This window comes from Giraffa tippelskirchi, chromosome 2, assembly GCF_054371585.1.
Source record: "Giraffa tippelskirchi isolate mGirTip1 chromosome 2, T2T-mGirTip1v1.2.pri, whole genome shotgun sequence".
Classification (NCBI taxonomy): Eukaryota; Metazoa; Chordata; class Mammalia; order Artiodactyla; family Giraffidae; genus Giraffa; species Giraffa tippelskirchi.
The window spans coordinates 120,692,076-120,713,357 of record NC_137276.1 but is presented as its reverse complement, the minus strand read 5'-3'; the positions used below and the strand labels follow the sequence as shown (position 1 = coordinate 120,713,357).

Below are 21,282 nucleotides of genomic sequence, written 5' to 3'. Positions count from 1 at the left end.
GTCCATGGGTCACAGAGTTGGACACGACTGAGTGACTAAGCACAGACAGGAACTAACACAACACTGTAAATCAACTATACTTTCATTAAAAGTTAAAAAATAAACAAAACAGTACAGGTCACCAGTGAGCTTTGTGAAAAAGAGGCCACCTACAAGAGTCAATGAGAGGGAGGTGAGTGTGGCCAGGAAAGGCAGAATGGGGAAAACGAGGTGAAAAAAAAAAAAACCTTCCTTCAAGTTTCATAATATAGTAGGAGAGAGATAAATGTATTCAAATAAAGGACATAGAGAAATAGAGGGAACCCAAACAAAAGGAGTGGAGTATGGAAGCAACTAGACCCATTCTTCACATTGGAGAACTGACTATATGAGTGCATGCCTTTTCTGTATTCCATCCAAGAAATTTTCCAATTGATGATAGAGAGTCTAATGCCCATGTGCATGTAAGAAAGCAGGTTACATAGAAGACTTGCCAAGGACCCATGGTAGAATATCTTAGGCAGTTCAGTGAATATTCTCCGAGGATGCTATAAAATGCATTGATTCATGCCTTTTAGAGGTGATGAAAACCACCAAAATGTGGACTTCAAATTGTACTTACTGTATCTTCTCTTACATGCAGCATCATGTTTGAGTTACACCAAGCAAGATAAACAATGAAAATACTGCTTTTCTTTAAAAAGGGGATGCTCCTAATGTAGGAGTAATTAATTAGGATAATTGTAACCATGGCATAGAACATTAATATGCACAGTCATATATCAAATATTAAGACAGGAAAATAAAGAACAGTACAGAAATAGAAAGAAGCTTATGTCATAGATCAGTTTCAGGATTAATAATATCCTGGCCTCTCTAACAAGTCTGTGTGTGCATATGTGTGTGTGTTTGTGTGTGTGTGTGCCAGCGCAGTTGCTCAGTTGTGTCTGACTCTTTGTGACCCTATGGACTGTAGCTTGCCAGGCTCCTCTGTTCATGGAATTTTCCAGGCAAGAATACTGGAGTGGGTTGCCAATTCCCACTTCGAGGGATCTTCCCAACTCAGAGATTGAACCCAAATCTCCTGCAACTCCTGCATTGGCAGGCGGATTCTTTACCACTAGCACCACATGGGAAGCCCTGTAATAAGTCTAGGGCATATTATTCTGCAACTGTTAGTTGAAAAACCAACTGCAACTTATTTCCACATCAATCCTTATGGAGGAGCTGTTGTTCAGGGTCTGAGAAAGAAATTAAGGATGTCCAGGCATCATTGCTACACAGCCTGAGGAAGGATAGGATTGGTTGTAAGAAAAGACAGCAAGAACAATACTCCACTAGTTTTTCAGCATAAACTTTGGAAGGAGACTACAGAAAGGAGAAAAGTAATATTAGCCAGCCTGTCATGGCAATGGGCAAGGAGTTTTGTTTAGATGTGCAGGGTACCATCTGAAGGGCCAGAATCATAGTCAGTGGACTGCATTCTAGGTCCTGCATGGTAAGGATGCAGTAGAAGGACTGTTTAGATCATTTAGCACAGGGCCTGGCAGTGTGTGATCTCCTGTAAGGAGACCCTCAATCTTGTCCTAACACAATGAGAAAAAGACTCCTGTCTGTTCAGAATGGTCACTTGTGTCTTCCCTCTGTTTCATTCATTTTTAAGTTTTTTATTTTGGCTGCACTGGATCTTCGTTGCGGTGTGTGGGCTCTTTGTTGCAGTACAGAGGTTGTTGTGGCTTATGGACTTAGTTGTCCCATGACATGTGAGATCTTAGTTCCCCGACTAGGGATCGAACCCGCGTCCACTGCATTGGAAGGCAGATTCTTAACCACTGGACCACCAGGGAAGTCCCACCCTCTCTTTCATTTAGAGTCAAAACCTAAGTCCTTTCTATGACTTTCAAAGCAGCACTTGCTCTGCCCACCGCAGAAACCGCACACATGCCTCGTGTCTTACTCCTCTCTGCCTGGTTCTCTTCTAAAACCACCTGGTTCCTTTGCACTCACTGTTCCTTCTGTTTGAAATGCTCCTCCCCTCAGATACCTGTCTTCTCACTCCCAGACTTCATCAAGAGGCACTGAAATGTCATCTCTCTGAGACCTCCCCTGGCCATCTCTCTTCCCTGCTTTATTCTCCTTAGTACGCATCACACTCTGATAAACTATAGAATGGACTTACTTATTTTGTTATTGCCTCTCTCTCCATTCTCACCACCACTAAGATACATATCCCATCAAGATAGGAATTTTCATCTGCTTTTGTGGGAGTGGGCATACTGTGATATAGAAGACAGTATCTTATTTATTTTTTGGCCATGCCACGTGGCATGTGGGATCTTTGTTCTGTGACCAAGGACCAAACCCATGTCTCCTGCATTGGAAGTGCAGAGTCTTAACCGTTGCACCACCAGGGAAGTTCCTCATGTGCTTTTTCAGTGCTGTATCCCCAGTACCTAGAATAGTTCAATAAGTATCCAGTAAGTATTTCTTGAATAAATGAATAAAACAGAAGCAGCTCTAAACATTTTCTAGTAACAAATGACCACCTCCTTTTCTGAAAATAGATTTAGATTAGACAAACATGGTGTTTTAAGACCATTTCTTCTTTGCATGAAACATTCTCATTCACATGACATATGTAAAACTTAAGTTAGATGTGGGCTCTGCAACTCTCTATGACAGAAGACATACATTACAGAAGAAGGGGGAAAGCTAAACCTAACTGATGTTATGAGTGCTGAAGAGCTGAAGCTTTTGAACTGTGGAGCTGGGGAAGACTCTTGAGAGTCTCTTGGACTGCAAGGAGATCAAACCAGTCAACCCTAAAGGAAATCAACTCTGACTATTCTTTGGAAGGACTGATGCTGAGGCTGAAGCCCCAATACTTTGGCCACCTATTGCGAAGAGCCAAATCATTGGAAAATACCCTGATGCTGGGAAAGATTGAAGGCAGGAGAAGGGGGTGACAGAGGATGATATGGTTTCATGGCATCACCGACTCAATGGATGTGAGTTTGAGAAAACTTTGGGAGATAGTGAAGGACAGAGAAGCCTGGTGGGCTTCAGTCCATGGGGTCTCAAAGAGTCAGACAAGACTGAGCAACAGAACAACAACTGGTATAACTTCATCCATACCTGCTATTTAGAAACACATGACCAAATGGCTCTCATGATAACCTCAATCTATTCTTAGGGATTAGCTTGCCTTACTTTTCTAGATGATAGCCACTGGTCTCTAAAGTAGTCTGGAACTGGAGCAGTTTTCTTTTGGGGAAGAAATCATGGCCAGAGATCTCACCAATAAAACTGATTTTCTAGTGAAATTACATAATTTCACAGAAAATTAGCACTTACACCTGAAAAGTTGTGGTTTTCCTACCACCGTGTATCATCTCTTCAGTCTCCTTAAAGAAGGAAATTTTCAATTTATTATGCTGTAGAGGAAATGGAATGCCTCTAAGAGTTGCCATTGCAGGGATGGAAAACTTTTCTCCCTTCCCTTCCAGGTTCTTTGCCTGGCCTCATAATTAAATTGATAAAGGCAGATTAACAAGAGAAGACCAAATTTAACTTCGTACTGGAGCTCATAAAATATGAGACTTGAAGAACTGACTCAAGCAGGCAGCTTTTACACTTTTCAGATAAATAAACAATAAGTTTGTGAAAAATTAACAGGACAAAGTGGCTGGGGCTTGGGGTAATTGGTGAAGAACTTAGAAATTTTGTTTAGACAGCCATCTTGGCTCTGAATTCTCTATCTCTGGTGATAAGGATGTCTTCCACCCTCCAGGTGCACAGAGGGTACATTTCAAGTGGGCAATTTATTTCCTGATTTCAGGGAGACAGAGAAGGGTCAGAGTGTCCTTCTCGTACTAGCTGTTTCTTATGTAACTTAAATTCAAAATAATATATTGAAGTAGGATAATTTAGGGTGGCAAATCCTGACCCCAATTATCATCTCTAAAAGAGTTTAAAGATGACGTGTTAGCTTTATGGGAATCTTGGCCATTGCTTTAAATGAATTGAAATTCTAATTTATTATTTCCCAAATGCAATCCTAGTGATAATAGAGTGTTTCAGAGTTGGGGTTTTATTTTTTCACCTTTGAGGGAATATTTCCACCAGACTCCCATGGATCCCGGTAGGATGTTCCCACCCCTGAGAGCATAGTCAACCTCAGGGGTCACCAAGGGATGAAGAAGCAGTGTTCTTGTTGGCTGTGACCTTCATTCCCTATATTGTAAGGACTAGAGGAGAGAGAGATATCCAATCCTGCAGCCCCAGACAGCTGCCAGAGGGGACCCCTGAGTGCGCAGTGTCTAGTACATGACACATGTTTGTTAATTGACTGATAATTCATGATGTGACGGCCTTATAACTCGGCTATCCTATTCAGTCAGAAATTAACTGAGTAATCAAAGTCATTAAAAGGAGAAGGGAAAAAAAACCCACTATGGTACCAGCCAGATGGTGGGGAAATCAAACATGTGAACGGAAAATGGCTTGTCTTTGAGTAAGACACCGGCAGAAAAACCTCACTCATATGCCTGGTTATAGTCTAAATCCTAGCTTGAGTAAGCTTGTTGGGTTTTCCTACATCTGTTGTACTCTAATCTTTCTTGTGAGCTGGAGCAGTGTTGGTCAGATAGACAGACCTGGGGAGTGGGGACTGAAATGGCCCCAGCTGAGTTTGGGCTCTTGGGGGACACACAAGTAACTGGGCAAAGAAAGAAGGAAGCATGCAGGCATGATCCTAACCTCTGAGAGGCTGTGGGCAAGAGCATGAATGAAAGTCCACATACCACATGTCTAACCAGTTCAAAGGTATAAGCTAAACTAGTCAAAGAAACATATTCTATCCTTCTCCTTTGACAAATAAGGTCATGGAAGCAAGATTCAAATTAGAATACTTTAAAAAAAAATTCTCTTATAATTAAAAAATATATTTATATTTATTTATTTATTTGGCTGTGCCAGGTCTTAGTTGCAGCATGTGGGATCTACTTCCCTGACCAGGGATTGAACCCAGGCTCCCTGCATTGGGAGTGTGGAGTCTTAGCCACTGGACCACCAGGGAAGTCCCAAATTTAGAATTCTTGAGCTCTGGAAATTCTGCACCTGAATGTGGTGAGGGAAGGAGTGCCATCCCCTGTCTCTTGGCTTCTCTTCCCATGCCTGGTTCCCTCCACACTGTAAAGGGCTTCAAGCAAGCACATATGAACACTCCACCATGTATCCAACCTCTGACCATGCCTGCCAAACAGCTGTTCTTTTCCTTGGCCACTCTCAGGCCTCGGGGCTGCACAGCACCTGCCACAAAATCCACCCCTGGGGAGATGGACCCTGGAAAGACACTCATGCCAGCTCAGGAAGAGTGCTTAGGGCTGTGTGCAGAGAAAATTCCTGAGTCCCAAGAGTACAGTCTTCAAGCTAAATAGATGGGGAAACAATGGAAAGTGACAGCCTTTATTTTCTTGGTTTCTCCAAAATCACTGCAGATAGTGACTGCAGCCATGAAATTAAAAGATGCTTGCTCCTTGGAAGGAAAGCTATGACCAACCTAGACAGCATATTAAAAAGCAGACACATCACTTTGCCAACAAAGATCTGTATAGTCAAAGCTATGCTTTTTCCAGCAGTCATGTACAGATGTGAGAGTTGGACCATAAAGAAGGCTGAGCACCAAAGAATTGATGCTTTTGAACTGTGGTGTTGGAGAAGATTCTTGAGAGTCCCTTGGACTTCAAGGAGATCAAACCAGTCAATCCTAAAGGAAATTAGCCTTGAATATTCATTGGAAGGACTGATGCTGAAGCTCCAATACTTGGGCCACCTGATGCAAAGAGCCAGCTCATTAGAAAAGACCATGATGCTGGGAAAGATTGGAGGCAGGAAGAGATGGGGCTGACAGAGGATGAGATGGTTGGATGGCATTATCAACTCAATGGACATGAGTTTGAGCAAACTCTGGGAGATAGTGAAGGACAGGAAAGCCTGGCATGCTGCAGCCCAAAGAGTCGGACACGACTGAGTGACTGAACAACAGCAAAAGTATAGTCTAGAATGCAGTCAAGAACTCTAGATGGACCCATTCCATTGACATCAAGGATTCCTCACCTTATGGGGGAGAGGTATCAACAGGAGAGAGAGAGCAGGACCCTCTAAATATGGAGCCCATAGCAGGAACCCCCTTGTTGGAGTCTAAAGTGATAGACTTTATTTTAGAAATAATTTTCAAACTGGAAACATGCTGAACCCTATTCTTGTCATCACTCACACCTATTCTTGTCCTTTACACCCCTCTCTCCATGTCCCCAGCAGCCACGCCAAAAAGAGAAACACTTCTTGGGTATCTTTTGTTCCATAAGCCATAAATAGGTATCAGTGGCTCCATATTTCTTTTAGAGCCAGGGAAAGAGAAGCAAAAATGTCCCAAGTTCATACTGAGTTGTTTCTCTCCATGTGTCTTAGCATCACTGAGGGGTTGGCAGAGACTCAGGCTGGGTTTCCATGCTCTGACTCTGAAATGACCAAGTCTACTTCACGGATAACTCCTAAATCCAGTCAAAATCATAGACCATCCTCTTAACGACTGCATCGTGTTTTGGGAGATTGCAGGCTTGAGGTATTAGCTCCAGCAAAGGGCTATTGGTTTTAATATACCCCAGCAACTTTGACTTTAAGAATTTGAAATGTGGTCTCACTATGATGCACCTTTAAAATATTTAACAACTTGAAAAAGGAAACGGAGCTTGAATTTTTCTTTCAAGCACCAAGGATATACAGTGTTTCACTTCTGTCTGAAATCCACCATCTCCTCACACAAAGAAGGTTCTCATGGTAAAAGCAATGGCATTTTCTCCACAATTTTCAAATAAAAGATAAAGAGAAAACAGCATCGCAGCCTCTTTGTTAGCTTGAACAATAAAGGAATAATACGGTTTTGCCAGGGGAGAGCTCTGGTTTTAAGCTCAGAATACAAAAATAGGCTGACAATTCTTACAAAGGAATATTCCCCGAGGCTGGTGGAAAGTGAAGTTTCCAGAAAATTATATCATTTGATTATTTGGGGGTGTATGATGACAAGGAGCAAGCTGGTGGGGCCACTCCTCGGTGAAATTCTCATAGAAGAAATGGAATTTCACTTTTCCTGTTCATTCCTGCCCCACCCCCACTCTACCAATCCAAACCCAGCCTTTGGGAAAAGAATGGGGCAACATTTGCATGTTAGCACCTCATATCTGGAATGTTCTCCTCATACAGTCCTCCTTTGCTAACTTTTCCTACAGCTACTTCCAAAGAACCTTCTAGGATGCTGCTCACCCTCTCAGGTATAGCTACCCGCACCTCCCTTACTATGACGCTCACTGTGGTAGGTTTATAACTGTTTTATCTGAGTTCCCTGCCCGATTATACTCTCTGTTAGAGCAGAAACCACCACATGCTTTTTCTTTAATGTTGAAAGCTCCACCACTATTCCCATGCTTGGCCCATCAATAAGCCTCACTGAATAAAGGATTGAGTGAATTAATGAATGGGAACTTAAGCCACTACGTTGCTGCTCCCAGGACATCTGAATCAACTGTCATTGAAGGCAAAAGCACTTACTCCTCTTCAAGGAGTCACAAATCTAATGGGAGAGCGTGTGGAGGAACAAGGCACTATAATACACTCTCCAGGGTAGCCTAACTGATGGAGTCAGAGGTTTTTTTTGGTGTGTGGTAGAGTGCAGTAAGGGATGATGGTTAAGACTTGCAAGACAAAACAAATACATAAACACCAGGGGAATAGCGACCAATTAGTAAGCATTTCTCTGTGACAATTCTAATATCAAATGTTAATCTTTAATCATCTTTCTTATCCACATTTTATAGACAAGGAAGTGGAGACTGGGAGGTTAAAACTGACTTTTGGGACTTCTCTGGTGGTCCAGTGGTTAAGACTCTGAACTTCCACTGCAGTGGGTACAGGTTTGGTCCCTGATCAGGGAACTAAGATCCCATATGCAGCAAGGAGTGACCAAATAAATAAAATTTAAAATGGACTACTTTCATATAACAAAAGGGAGATTCAGAGTGTGAAACCAAATTGTTTTAATCAAAGTCAGAAAACCATTTCAGCAAGTCTCCTTTTAACTAGCAACCTGTTATGATGACCTGGGATGCAGCTGTAGCTGTGGGAGCCCTCAGAGCCCTGGCTCTCCATGGTGTAACCTGACTCTGCCCCCCTTGCCATGTGCTTCTGCCCCCCTGTGCCACCCACCCCTCTGGGGGGCTCCCTTCCTCCATCCTCAGGGGAGAGGGCCTGAGTTTTCAGGCACCACTCAATATGATGTGCCCCTGTCCTGCAGAGAGCTCCAGGCCATAGTCACACCATTTAAAAGTAGATTAGGCTACCAATGAGTAATAAAATAATAATAATGGGTTAAACAAAATAAACACTGATTATTCTCTCATGTAAAAACCTAGAATTTGAAGTCCAGGGCTGGGCTGGTGACTCCTGGTATCTGATATCCAAGATTCCTCCTTTCCTATTTTTCTATAACACACGGCTTCCATTTCTAAGGCCACATATTTCAGCTACAGGAAGGACAACAGGGAAAGAAAGTGCAGGCCCCTAACGCTGCACACTTCAAGGAAACTTTTCTAGCCCCACATCCCTGCCTCCCTCAACCAATGTAGTCTTTGTTCAAGGCAGCCACGCGCCTAGGTAAAAATCCTAAGTTCTGTTACAAATAAGGAGAATAGATACTCTCCACCTCAACATGTTAGACGGGGCTGCCTTTGCACAGGGACACCTCTGGGCAGCTGTGGCCAGATGGGAGCCGGAGGAGGGGAAGGAGAAAGCTTTTAGCCCTTTCACAAGGGGACTAGATGACAACCATTTCTAGTATATGGCCTCTGTGAAGTACAGAGAAATGTGTTCTCTTGAAGTCACACCATAGCTGAGGTTGCTGTGTAGCCTGGTTCCACCACTGTGCTTTTAAGGTGCCCAGCAATTCAGCCTCTCTTCATGCAAAGTGGAACATCTCCTAGTCTTTGTAAGACTGGCTCAATTCTACCCTGCTACAAGTCTTCTCACTCAGAGCCATAATCCATGCACTACCACCCGTCGTTGGAGAATCAGGCTCATGATTACAAATTTTAAGTATGTTTTTGCAGAAGAATGCAAATGAGATGGTGGGAAAGGCTTTCTTCAGTTTGCACGTAAACCCTCTTCCTTGTCCCTTACAATCAGGAAATATTTTTCCCAGCACGTTTTTTGTTCTTTCTCTTGCAGGCTCCTGTGGCTGTCTTGTCATGATATTGTTTGCCTCTGAAGTGAAAATCCACCACCTCTCAGAAAAAATTGCAAATTATAAGGAAGGGACTTACGCCTACAAAACGCAAAGTGAAAAATATACCACCTCCTTCTGGGTGGTTTTCATCTGCTTTTTTGTTCATTTTCTGAATGGGCTTCTAATACGACTTGCTGGATTTCAGTTCCCTTTTGCGAAATCTAAAGACACAGAAACAACTAATGTAGCTGCAGACCTAATGTACTGAAAGGCAAACATGTCTGTCATTCTCACAGTGAGAGAGTAGACTAGCTCTGGTCACTTAGGTGTGGTTAATTTTGCTCAACATTTTAGATGCACAGATTAAAGCACTAAATCCTATGTGATAATATATACAAACTGGGTGCTAAAGACACAGGCCAGAAATGAAGGGGAGCAGAAGAAAGGCTTCAGAAGGTTGTTTAACCTGGTGGGAAATTGCTTCACCTGGCTAGTTGAGACAGTTGCCTAGAATGAACAAACCATTACTCCACATCCACACCAGAGTGCAAAATGCCTGCTCTGTCAGGAAGAAATCAAGAGGCATGAGGGACACATTTTAAAACAAACAAATACTATTTCTGATAATATCCACACATTTGTTGCCACAGATACCAGAAGACAGAGCTGGAATCGCTTTCCTAAAATGATACTGCATTAATTGAGCAATGCTAAGTATATCAGGAAGAAGGCAATGGCACCCCACTCCAGTACTCTTGCCTGGAAAATCCCATGGGTGGAAGAGCCTGGTAGGCTGCAGACCCATGGGGTCGCTAGGAGTCAGACATGACTGAGCGACTTCACTTTCACTTTTCCCTTTCATGCACTGGAGAAGGAAATGGCAACCCACTCCAGTATTCTTGCCTGCAGAATCCCAGGGACGGGGGAGCCTGGCGGGCTGCCGTCTATGGGGTCGCACAGAGTCGGACACGACTGAAGCGACTTAGCAGCAAGTATATCAGGCACTTTTTAAAAAGTCATTTGAAGCACTGTCTTATTTCCACGCCTGTTAGTCAGAATGAATAAACCTCTAAAAGGGAAAAAGAAGAAATGCAGTACTTTCAACAGACATAATTGCTGGGACCACTGAGGAATCATGAAAAATGATTCTTCTTAGTAAATTCGTTGCAAAATGACTCATTGGTGCTGTTGCTTCAAACTTTTTAGTATCTTCAAGCACTAAGTTCCACTTACAAAAATCGTATTACGTTCTGGAATTATGACGGTATCACTGTCATCTTGGGTTGTGGTCTGTCACAAAGCATGACCCAAGTTGACTTTTTTTCCTCAGTTACCCATGAAGTTGGTCTGTTGCTGACCTGAGGCCACAACTGAACCTAGAACTGACCATTCATCTGTCTTCCAACGGCTGCCCCGGAGAAAGCACTCAGGAAGAAGCAGGCAATGACAGAGAGCAGACCACCAGGCCCTTTGCCACAGCTGCTCAGTACTCAGTCCCCACACAAGAGGTTCTGAAAGGGCTCGTTTTAAAAAATCCTTTTTTTGGAGGGGTGGGGAACAATTTACAAGAAACAAATGACTGACTGTGTACCTGACTATATACTTGCTCTGATGGAGATCTGAAGCCCACAGGCTAACATCAGAACACTCACTTCATTTCCAGATGTTAGTCTCTCGACCTTCATTCAGGAAAGATGACCTGGAGAATTTCTAGAAGACCACCAGTCCATCTAGTGAGAAAGAGGCTGCTTATTTCAGTAATGGGCTGGGGGCACCCAGGTCTGGAAGTCTTCATGAAATAGTTACATAAGGAAGCATCTCGTGGTCCCATCTGCTCCTTCAGAGCAGCTGCTCTAGGAGTGGGCAGGACAGCACTAGGAATTCCACAGACCAGGGCAACTGGCCTGAGATCCCGAGAGGCCCCCCAGTCCCATCTGACTCCTTTCTCTGTCCTCAGTTTTGAAACACTTCTAACACCAAGCTTCCTTCTTTAGAAAACACTTCCCTGGTTGTTCTCTATTCCATTAACAGAGAAAACTCAGAGCAGCAGCTGAAAATCCAATGACAGCCTAATAGGCAAACGAATGATCTTTCCTGATGAGAATGATCACTCCCTGAGGAGTGGAGGCAGGGCTGCCGTCCCAGTAAAGTGGGTTGCACCCAAAAATACAAGGTACCACCCAGGCCCTCAGAGGACAGCACTTAAGCTGGCTCTGTCTCTTCTCTCAGAAGAAACCTCTGTGCCATGTGGCCTGCAAGTAAAGCTTTCCAAGGAGGACGTGGCCGGTTCGATCTCAGAGGGTCCCTCTGGGAGGATCAGAGCCCAGGGATGACAATCATCACGCTGTGTCTGACCTCCCGCCCCAGGTGGCAGCCTCCGTCTCTCATTCTCACGGGGACGCGGGGCCCCCTGCTGGCTCCGGGGCAGCAAACAGGAGCGCAGCAGGGCGCTCCTTTCCTAGTGTCCACACACACCATCAGCATCCGTGCTTATTACGCTGTGGGAAAGAACGGCAAGGAATGGAAAGCCAGGTGCTCCGGGGCAGAGCTGGCTGTGGATGTACACAATAAGCTCCCTGAAGCAGAGGGAGGCTGCAGAACCGAACACATGCATATTGGGCGGGAGAGGAGGTGGCGGAGGAGGGCGCCTTCCCTCCGTGCACGCTGTGCCGATTACAAAGGTCTTTTTCTCTGGAGGCTCCTTCAGAGCAGCTGCTCTCACATCCCTTTACATGCCCTCAAGGCCGGTGTAAAATGAAGCCGGCGCCTGCACACAAGGAAGGGCAGTGTCTGACGCTTATCCTTGCCCACCAGAAGCTGCATAGACTTTCGCTGGCTGTCACACAGGTGCCCCCTTGGCCCTGCTCATTTGTTGCCCCCTTTCCCCCACTGGCCCTCTGTAGTGGATAATGTTTTGCATTTCCCATCAGGTTCCTCTCAGGCACACAGCTAAGCCACAGTTCCCAGTTCCTTTGCAGCTGGGGCCATGGGAGTGAGTCTGTGTCAATGGGATGTAGGCTGAAGTGACCTGAGCTACTCTCGGGTTTGGCTCTGAAGACCCTCACTTGGGATCCTCCACCTCTGTCCTCCCCTGGCACAACAGCCTGGGAAGTTATGGGACCCAGGAGGTGAGGTAATGAAACAGAGGCGGGCTTTGTGACCTACCTGGGAGTGTGACAAGAGTGGTAAATAAACTTTCTGTAAAGCCGCTGAGTTGGGGTGGTTATTTTTTAGTACCCAAGTTTGCCAACAAAGCCTTGCTCTCCAGGAAAGCTCTGCTTCACACCAACCAAGACACTCTCTAAGCCCCTTGAGATACAGCCTCAGGCCAGGGGCACCCTCCACCACAACCACTGAGTGACTGTCTGTACCATTGCCTTTCTTGAAGCCCTGGCCCTCTAGCCACATTACTCATCCCCTTATCCCCAAAATGAAGAGTGAAGTTTCTGCATAAATATCTCAAGAGTAAATGAATACTAGAACTTATGCTGGTATCCTTCAGCATGTTTTCCAAATGCTGGTTAGTAAATCCCTTTTCATTCATTCAAATCTTTCGTCTACAGTGGATCTAGCTGTGTGTAAGGCACTGAAGATGGGGGAGGAAATGGCAGGAAAATGTTTTTTCATTTTTTAGTAAACATTTTTTCTTGATCTTTGGTTGAGAGCCAAGAAAAATCTTTCAAATGCCTCGGAAAAAAGTGAAAGTGTTAGTCGCTCAGTCGTGTCTTAACTCTTTGCAACCCCATGGACTGTAGCCCACCAGGCTCCTCTGTCCATGGAATTCTCCAGGCAAGAATACTGGAGAGTGTTGCCATTCCCTTCTCCAGGGGAATCTTACCAACCCAGATATCAAACCCAGGTTTCCTACATTACAGGCAGATTCTTTAACCTCTGAGCCACCAGGGAAGTCCTTTCAATATCCTTATTTCTTTTTAAAGCTTCAATTTATTATTAAAGACAGAACTTATTTGCAGTAAAAACTCCAACTAAGCAGGTGAGACTCCTTAACTACATAAATTCTGCACCCCCCAATCAACAATTATCCTAGAGTTTCGATTTTCACAAGATGTTGTAAGAACTCTACACTTAATAAGACCAAGTAAAGGGTTTTTGTTTTTTTTTTTTAATGTATCTGAAAGAGTCAGGAAAGAGGTGGGGAGCCTTCCATAACCACCCAGGTTTGTGGTGTCAGCTGGGTCATGCCTCAGGCAGCCACTATGACTTCCAGAGCCCCACTTGCCCTCACTTCCCCCTTCTGAGGGGTCATGGCATTTATAGGAGGAATTTTCCACAGTTCTGGGTCAGACAAGTCCTAAGCCAAGTCTTGGGGCCTCGAGCGGTGTCCTTCCTGCAAGGCTGCTGACAGGACACTCATTCTCTGCTGTCAACTAGGGCTTCACCTGGACTGCAGTGAGGATGACACCTGGGCACTGCCTCAGTTTCCCCAGTGTTTTCTGGTGCTGGAAAAAGATGACCCTCACTCCAGCAGAGATTTTAGGTATAATCTAGTGTACCTCCTCTCCTTTTCCTGCCCTTCCTGGCCCTAGGGATTTTCTAGCTAGTTGGGAGAAAAGGGGGCTTCCCTGGTGGCTCAGATGGTAAAGAATCTGCCTGCAATGCAGGAGACCTGGGTTCGATCCCTGGGTTGGGAGACTCCCCTGGAGAAGTGCATTGCAACCCACTCAAGTATTCTTGCCTGGAGAATCCCATGGACAGAGGAGCCTGGTGGGCTACAGTTCATGGGGTCACAAAGAGGCAAACATGACTGAGTGAATAACACTATCACTTTTTGGAGAAAAAAAGCAGGCTCCTTCTGCAAGTATGTATCTGACTCTGTTTCACTCCTAAATTAGTGACCATTGAACTTAGTATCACTTTTTACGTTCACCACAGTCACCCCCTTCTGTCCAAATTGTATATGTAGCTACCTGGACTAGGCAGAGGTGTTTGGCGTACAGGTGTAGGAGTGAAACAGGCATGGAAGAGCAGAAAAGCAAATAGAACTGGTGAAATATTGTCCCCACCCTACAAACACACATTAACATAAAACTGGCAAAAAGGACATATTATATAGCACTGGGAACTATGCACAATATTTTGTAATAACCTATAAGGGAAAAGAATCTGTAAAAGAGTATATATATATATATATAATGTACAACTGAATCACTGTGCTGTACACCTGAAACCAATACAACATTGTAAATCAACCATACATCCGTTAAAAAGAAACGTGACACTGGGAACTCTGCTTCACTTTTTTTTCAGTTCTTAGCAAATTTCACAGCCACCCTTCCACCTGCACAAATATGCTATTTCCTTTTTTAAAATTCATAAATATACAAAAACTTAAAATATATTTATGTCATATCCATTAATCCTCTATTCCTTACCTCAAAAGAAAGAAAACATCCTATTTTACTTAGTATATTGGTCAGGAAACATTTAATTTAGAAACAAAGACCCACTTAAAACATCGTAAGCGAGAAAGTAATGAGAGAGAGAATGCATGGGAGAGAGATTCACTCGAAAGACACAAGGCATCTTCATCTCACTGGTACACCAGGGTGCTGTGTGCACTCAGCCCATGGACAGGCAAGTCTATCAGAAAGTCCAGTGAGACCAAGGTTGCCCTTCCCTTCCTTTCTTCTCTCCTACCCTTCCTCTGTGCGTGTGGATCTAAGGCCACATGCCTCTGGCCCCTATTTTCTCCCTAAGCCTTTAATTCACTTTCCTTTCTCTTTCTGCCCACCAGCTTTCTTTGATTTTTCAAAGCATGAGAGGAGAAACTCCATCTCTACATTGTCTACAGGATCTACACTATCCCCTAAGATCCAGGACCAATGAGTGAGAGGGAGTGGTGGAGGGAGGGGGCAGGGGGTGGGAGAGAGAGAGAATGAACACCAGAATGAAGCAGCCAGCCTCTGTACCTGATGCCCTTGGTCAGGTGCCCACTCTTGTTCCACACAAGCAAAGAGAGAGATGAGTCACAGATAAAGGGAGGGGCTGGGGGCAGAGAGAGAGAGAGAGAGAGTGTGTGTGTGTGTGTGTGTGTGTGCGCGTGTACGCGTGTGCAGGCATGCGCATGCTTGCGTGTGCCTGTGCGTGTGCTCATCCCAGAAGAGGATGTCAATTTGGCAAGTTCCCCAAAACTACCCATCATGGTTGGTTATATGAGTCTGTATCCTACACATTAATCTTTACTACTCATTGTCTTTTAGTATCATTTCTTGCCTTCTAATGATGGACCAAACTTCCTTCACAATTTCTTACCCATTCTATTGTTTTCTAAAATCAGAGAGAAAAGACACGGAGTTACATTGAGAGAAAGACATGGAGACGCAGCTTCACCTTTTCTCTGTGTATCATATTCACAGATATCCTGGCTGACTGAACAGTGGGTACTTCTTTTAAAAAGGGCAGGAGGGCACTCTAGATGATTCCTATGGAACAGGCAAAGCAGTTTCATTCCAGCTTTATTCTTTCTATTCCAACAAAACGTGACAGCCTGTTTCCATCCTTTCTCTGGCCTTCCTCACCCACCTGACAGCACACCTATGGCCAAACGCACTTGTACGTAACAAGCTGGGTGAGCAAAATGGCCCAAGTGGAGATGGTTCTGATCGTGTTTACAACCACACATTTCTCTGCAGGAAGCTCACTTCAAGCCTTCTTATCTCCTTCTTGCCTTGCTTCTAGCGATTCTGTGAATCGCATTAAAGTTCTTTATCTCATGATACACATGCAGGATCAATAGCCATGCTTTCCCGTGTGTTAATGTCTGCCAAAGAAAGCTGCAGGGACTGACTCACTAGGAGCACGCTTCCCCTCTGCTGTTGCAGGAGATGCCATGTGAACCCACAGAGACCCGGCCACTGGATCCAAGGTGAGAGCTCTCCCAGCCTCACCCGAGTGGTGTTTGGTTTCTGATACAGTCTTTTAGCATATTCACAGAGTGTCCTGCTTTATGGAGGATTATTAAATTTCCTCCTCCTCCTGGTATTAGGATTTGTTATTCTTCTTCCAGAGACCATGGTTGCTTGGTTGGTTCGGTGGTGGTATCATCTTCCCCTACCCCCACCATTGTTTAGTCACTGAAAAGCCTAAAGCCCCATCTGTGGCTCACCTGTGGTGTCTAGCATTTCAAGGATACATGTGTCTTAGTAACAAGCCTTATTCTGAGCTGGGTCCAGATTCCAATGATTTTTAAATTTTTGAAATGTATTTGCCTATTGCTTCTACTTCTATTTTATAATCTCATCATTAATTGCATACTACTTTAGAAGTTGCTTTAAGTTTTTTTGAACAAGGAGGATATAAATTTTACAAGTCTTTCCATCATCTTTGGACGACAAGAGCATAAGGAGAGAGGTAAATAAAATATAACCCAATCCTCGAAATGCTTTCACTGTAAATCAATTCTGTTTTGTCCACTCAGCAGTAGTCCCCAGAATCCCTGTTCCCTAGAACAGTACCTGACACGTGCTAAGCACTTGATAAATCTCTGTTGAGTGATGATGGTCAATTTTTAACTCTTTTTTCTGTTCCAGGGATCTGACTGTTTCTAATTTTTACTCAAGTCCCTAAACTCGGTCTCTTCATACCATCTTGCATGTACCCTTCCCCTTGGTTTCTGTCTAAACATGAAGCTACCAGGGCTTTCACTTCTTCATTTTGGAGAGGGTGGCAATGTTAGATATAAGGTCTATTGTTTAGCTACATCTTCCCAATTCTTTGCCAGTGAACTTCCTACAACATTTAAGAGAGGATGCTGATGCTGGTTCTAGTGAACAAAATGATTCATGAGATATTGATTAAGCTTCAAACACACACCCTACAGGAAAGATGTACAAGGCATTGGCCCCTTCTTTTAGAATGTAAATCGATTTCCTAAAATCACTGAAACTATGCTGCCACTAAAATACAGACTATTTTCTCAATAAGTGAACTCCAATGGAATCAGCTTGCTGAAGTGGGAAAGCAACTTTGTTTAAGCCCAAACTCTTGCTCTCACCAGTTCTGTAATGTTGGGGCAAAAGTTAAATTTTCCTGACTTTTCTTTACCAATCTGAAACCAATCTAAATATCCCCAGACTTTCCCAGTAGATGAACATAGATAACAATCATACTAGATTTGGAATGGCTCTTAATAGCCTCCAGCCATAAAGAGAACCAAGGCATTGATCCCTATCCCGCCCTTTCACCCATGTCCCTTTTCAGTTCAGTTCAGTCGCTCAGTCGTGTCTGACTCTTTGCAATGCCATGGACTGCAGCACGCCAGGCTTCCCTGTCTATCACCAACTCCCAGAGCTTACTCAAACTCATGCCCATTGAGTCAGTGATGCCATCCAACCATCTCATCCTCTGTTGTCCCCTTCTCCTCCCACCTTCAGTCTTTCCCAGCATCAGGGTCTTTTCAAAGGAGTCAACTCTTGTCATCAGGTGGCAAAAGTACTAGAGTTTCAGCTTCAGCATCAGTCCTTCCAATGAACACCCAGGACTGATCTCCTTTAGGATGGACTGGTTGGATCTCCTTGCAGTCCAAGGGACTTCCAAGAGTCTTCTCCAGCACACAGTTCAAAAGCATCATTCTTTGGTGCTCAGCTTTCTTTATAGTCCAACTCTCACATCCATGCATGACTATTAGAAAAACCATAGCTTGGACTAGGTGGAACTTTGTTGGCAAAATAATGTCTCTGCTTTTTAATATGCTGCCTAGGTTGTTCATAGCTTTTCTTCAAAGAAGCAAGTGTCTTTTAATTTCATGGCTGCAGTCACCATCTACAGTGATTTTAGAGCCCCCCAAAATAAAGTCTCTCACTGTTTCCATTGTTTCCCCATTTATTTGCCATGAAGTGATGGGACCAGATGCCATGATCTTAGTTTTATGAATGCTGAGTTTTAAGCCAACTTTTTCACTCTCCTCTTTCACTTTCATTAAGAGGCTTTTTTTTTTTTAATAAATTTATTTATTTTAGTTGGGGGCTAATTACGTTACAATATTGTAGTAGTTTTTGCCATACATTGACATGAATCAGCCATGGGTTTACATGTGCTCCCCTTCCTGGACCCCCCACCCACCTCCCTCCCCATCCCATCCCTCTGGGTCATCCCATTGCCCCGGCCCTGAGCATTTGTCTCATGCATCGAACATGGAATGGTGTTCTGTTTCACATATGATAATATATGTTCAAGAGGCTTTTTAGTTCTTCTTCGCTTTCTGCCATAACGGTGGTGTCATCTGCATATCTGAGGTTATTGATATTTCTTCCAGCAATCCTGATTCCAGCTTGTACTTCATCCAGCCTGGCATTTCACATGATGCACTCTGCATATAAGTTAAATAAGCAAGGTGACAATATACAGCCTTGACGTACTCCTTTCCCTATTTGGAACCGGTCTGTTGTTCCATGTCCAGTTCTAACTGTTGCTTCTTGACCTCCATACAGATTTCTCAGGAGGCAGGTAATGTGGTCTGGTATTCCCATCTCTTTAAGACTTTTCCACAGTTTGTTGTGATCCACACAGTCAAAGGCTTTGGCGTAGTCAATAAAGCAGAAGTAGATGTTTCTCTGGAACTCTCTTGCTTTTTCAATGATCCAATGGATGTTGACAATTTGATCTCTGGTTCCTCTGCCTTTTCTAAATCCAGCTTGAACATCTGGAAGTTCATGGGTCATGTACTGTTGAAGCCTGGCTTGGGAAATTTTGAGCATTACTTTGCTAGCGTGTGAGATGAATGCAATTGTGCAGTAGTTTGAGCATTCTTTGGCATTGCCTTTCTTTGGGATTGGAATGAACACTGACCTTTTCCAGTCCTGTGGCCACTGCTGAGTTTTCCAAATTTGCTAGTGTATTGAGTGCAGCACTTTCACAGCACCATCTTTTAGGATTTGAAACAGTCCCTTTTACTTCATTCTGAAAGTTTCTAAGCCCTCCTGTTTCCTCAGAATCAAGTCTGCTACCTCAGCTCACACCTACCTGTCTCTGAGGCTTCTGTGAGAAGATTGCTTTCCCAAGGCAAAGAAGTGCTCCCCAGGGATGCGCTGCAACCCTAGGGTTCTAGAATGCATGGAGTCTGTGCTAGGGTGAGGGTGTGGTGGAGAAGAGCACACCCTGTCTTCCGTGCATAGTGCTTTAGTGTTAAATGCAGGTGGAAAAGGTTGAAAGCTCTTCCTTTTCTTCAGAAAGTCCACCTTCTCATTTTTGTTTTAACACAGAAAATTCTTTTATTATATAAGTGGAATTCAGGCTCATTTGATCACCCTGGGAAAGGGGTGTGTGTGTGCGCGCGCGTGTGTGTGTGCGTGTGCGCGCGCGCGTGTGTGTGTGTGTGTGCGCGTGTGTGTGTGTGTGCATGTGCGTGTGTGTGTGCGTGCGTGTGTGCGCGCGCGCGCGCGCACGCGCTGTGCTCAGTCTTATCTGACTCTTTGCGACCCCATGAACTGTAGTCTGCCAGGCTCCTCTGTCCATGGAATTTTCTAGGCAAGAATACTGGAGCAGGTTGCCATTTCCTTCTCCAGGGATATGTACATACATACATACACACACACATAAATTCATATTTTTTACAGCATTAATAATTGTTGTCAGAGCCTCTTCTAATGCCCAGTTTTGATTGGGAAAGATTACGGAAACACAAAAAACCACCATTTACCTTTCAATTTGAGAGGGTGAAAGGGCACAAATTTATAAGATGAGAGCACCAAATGTTACAGTCTGCCAAATTTGCCAATAATAGAATTTCTTAGTCGAGGTTCTTGTAAGGAAAGGAAACCACTCTAACAAATCAAAGAACAGAAATGGAATATGTTGAAGGAATAAGGCATCTCATAGAATACAAAGACTTGCTGAACTCCAAGGATCCCAGGGTTTGTGATTGGTTCCTACAGATCTCAACCACTAACAGGATTCTCTAACCATCATATGACTCTCCGGTCCAAATGCATATTCCCCAAATAAACAGTCAAGCCTGCTGGGGACAAGATTCTGCGTCTGAACCAGCTATGACTGGGATAAGGTCACATGCAGATACATGGCTCCCAGCAGCTCACTCCATGAGAAGAGCAGGATGATCAGATTTCTGGAAGGTACAGCATACCTGGGTTCCCTTCATGCATTACTTCCCAGCCATGTGGCTTTTCACCCTGTATAAAGTCCAAGCACTTCCCCACAACTATTCTCATCCTCACAGTTACCGCATAAGTAGGCTAAGCAGGGACTCTTTCAGATGCAATTATGCCTTCTTCCAGGTGAGGAAAACAAGGCTTACAAAGCTTAGTGGACTTAACCCAAGATCACAGACAGATTAGGAGAGAAAGTAGGACTTAAACCTATGTCTCTCGAGCTGCAAAACCAAACTTTGTGTGTGAGTGTGGGGGAGACAAATGACTACATGGGTAGAAATGTATGAATAATAGGTGAGTGGGTGTCTGGATGGAAACCACCAGAACTGAAGGAATGTAGTCACTTGCACTCTCAAACTAAGCTATTTACAAGATGGCAAGGAAAAGGTGAGGAGGGACTGGAAGACAGATGGAGGAAAGAGAAAAGCAAGAAACAGATTCAGATCAAGAGGGAGACTTCTGGAATCTGTACATAAACATATCTATCTATTAATATAAGGTTTCAATGGAAGAGGCTATTCATTGTCGCCCCCTGCCATGGCCTCTCTCCCTTTACTATATAGTAAAAAACATTCTTAGTAGAATGAATGGTTGCCCAGCTAGCGGTTTCATTTCTAATCTCCTTTCCTAGGAGCGGCCAGATGATTCTAGCCTTTAGGACATGAGCAAAAGTGACGTGTGCAAATGCCACATCATGCTCTTAAAGGGCCTGTCCTTTCTCCCTTCCCCTTTCTACACTCTGGAATACAGAATTAATGGCAGTAGGTGAAGCAGCCATATTGGACCATGAGGTGCAAGCTAAGTATGAGGATGACAGAGACACAAATGGATAAAGCCTGGGTTCCTGATGATTAAGAAGCCACCATACCAATCACTGTCAACCCAGACTTGTTTTCAAGC

The 21,282-nt window shown here is 44.1% G+C and overlaps 1 protein-coding gene and 1 long non-coding RNA gene across 2 annotated transcripts in view; one reads left to right on the top strand and one right to left on the bottom strand.

The window, feature by feature from the left end:
* CLRN1 (clarin 1) overlaps positions 1–9,524 on the top strand; it is a 42,983-nt gene extending 33,459 nt beyond the window's left edge. The window contains exon 3 of the mRNA XM_081570457.1: positions 9,259–9,524. Within this exon, the coding sequence (XP_081426583.1) occupies positions 9,259–9,524 (266 nt within the window). The remainder of the gene's footprint in view (positions 1–9,258) is intronic.
* LOC145538445 (uncharacterized) overlaps positions 1–21,282 on the bottom strand; it is a 105,123-nt gene that overhangs the window by 11,316 nt on the left and 72,525 nt on the right. The window lies entirely within an intron of this gene.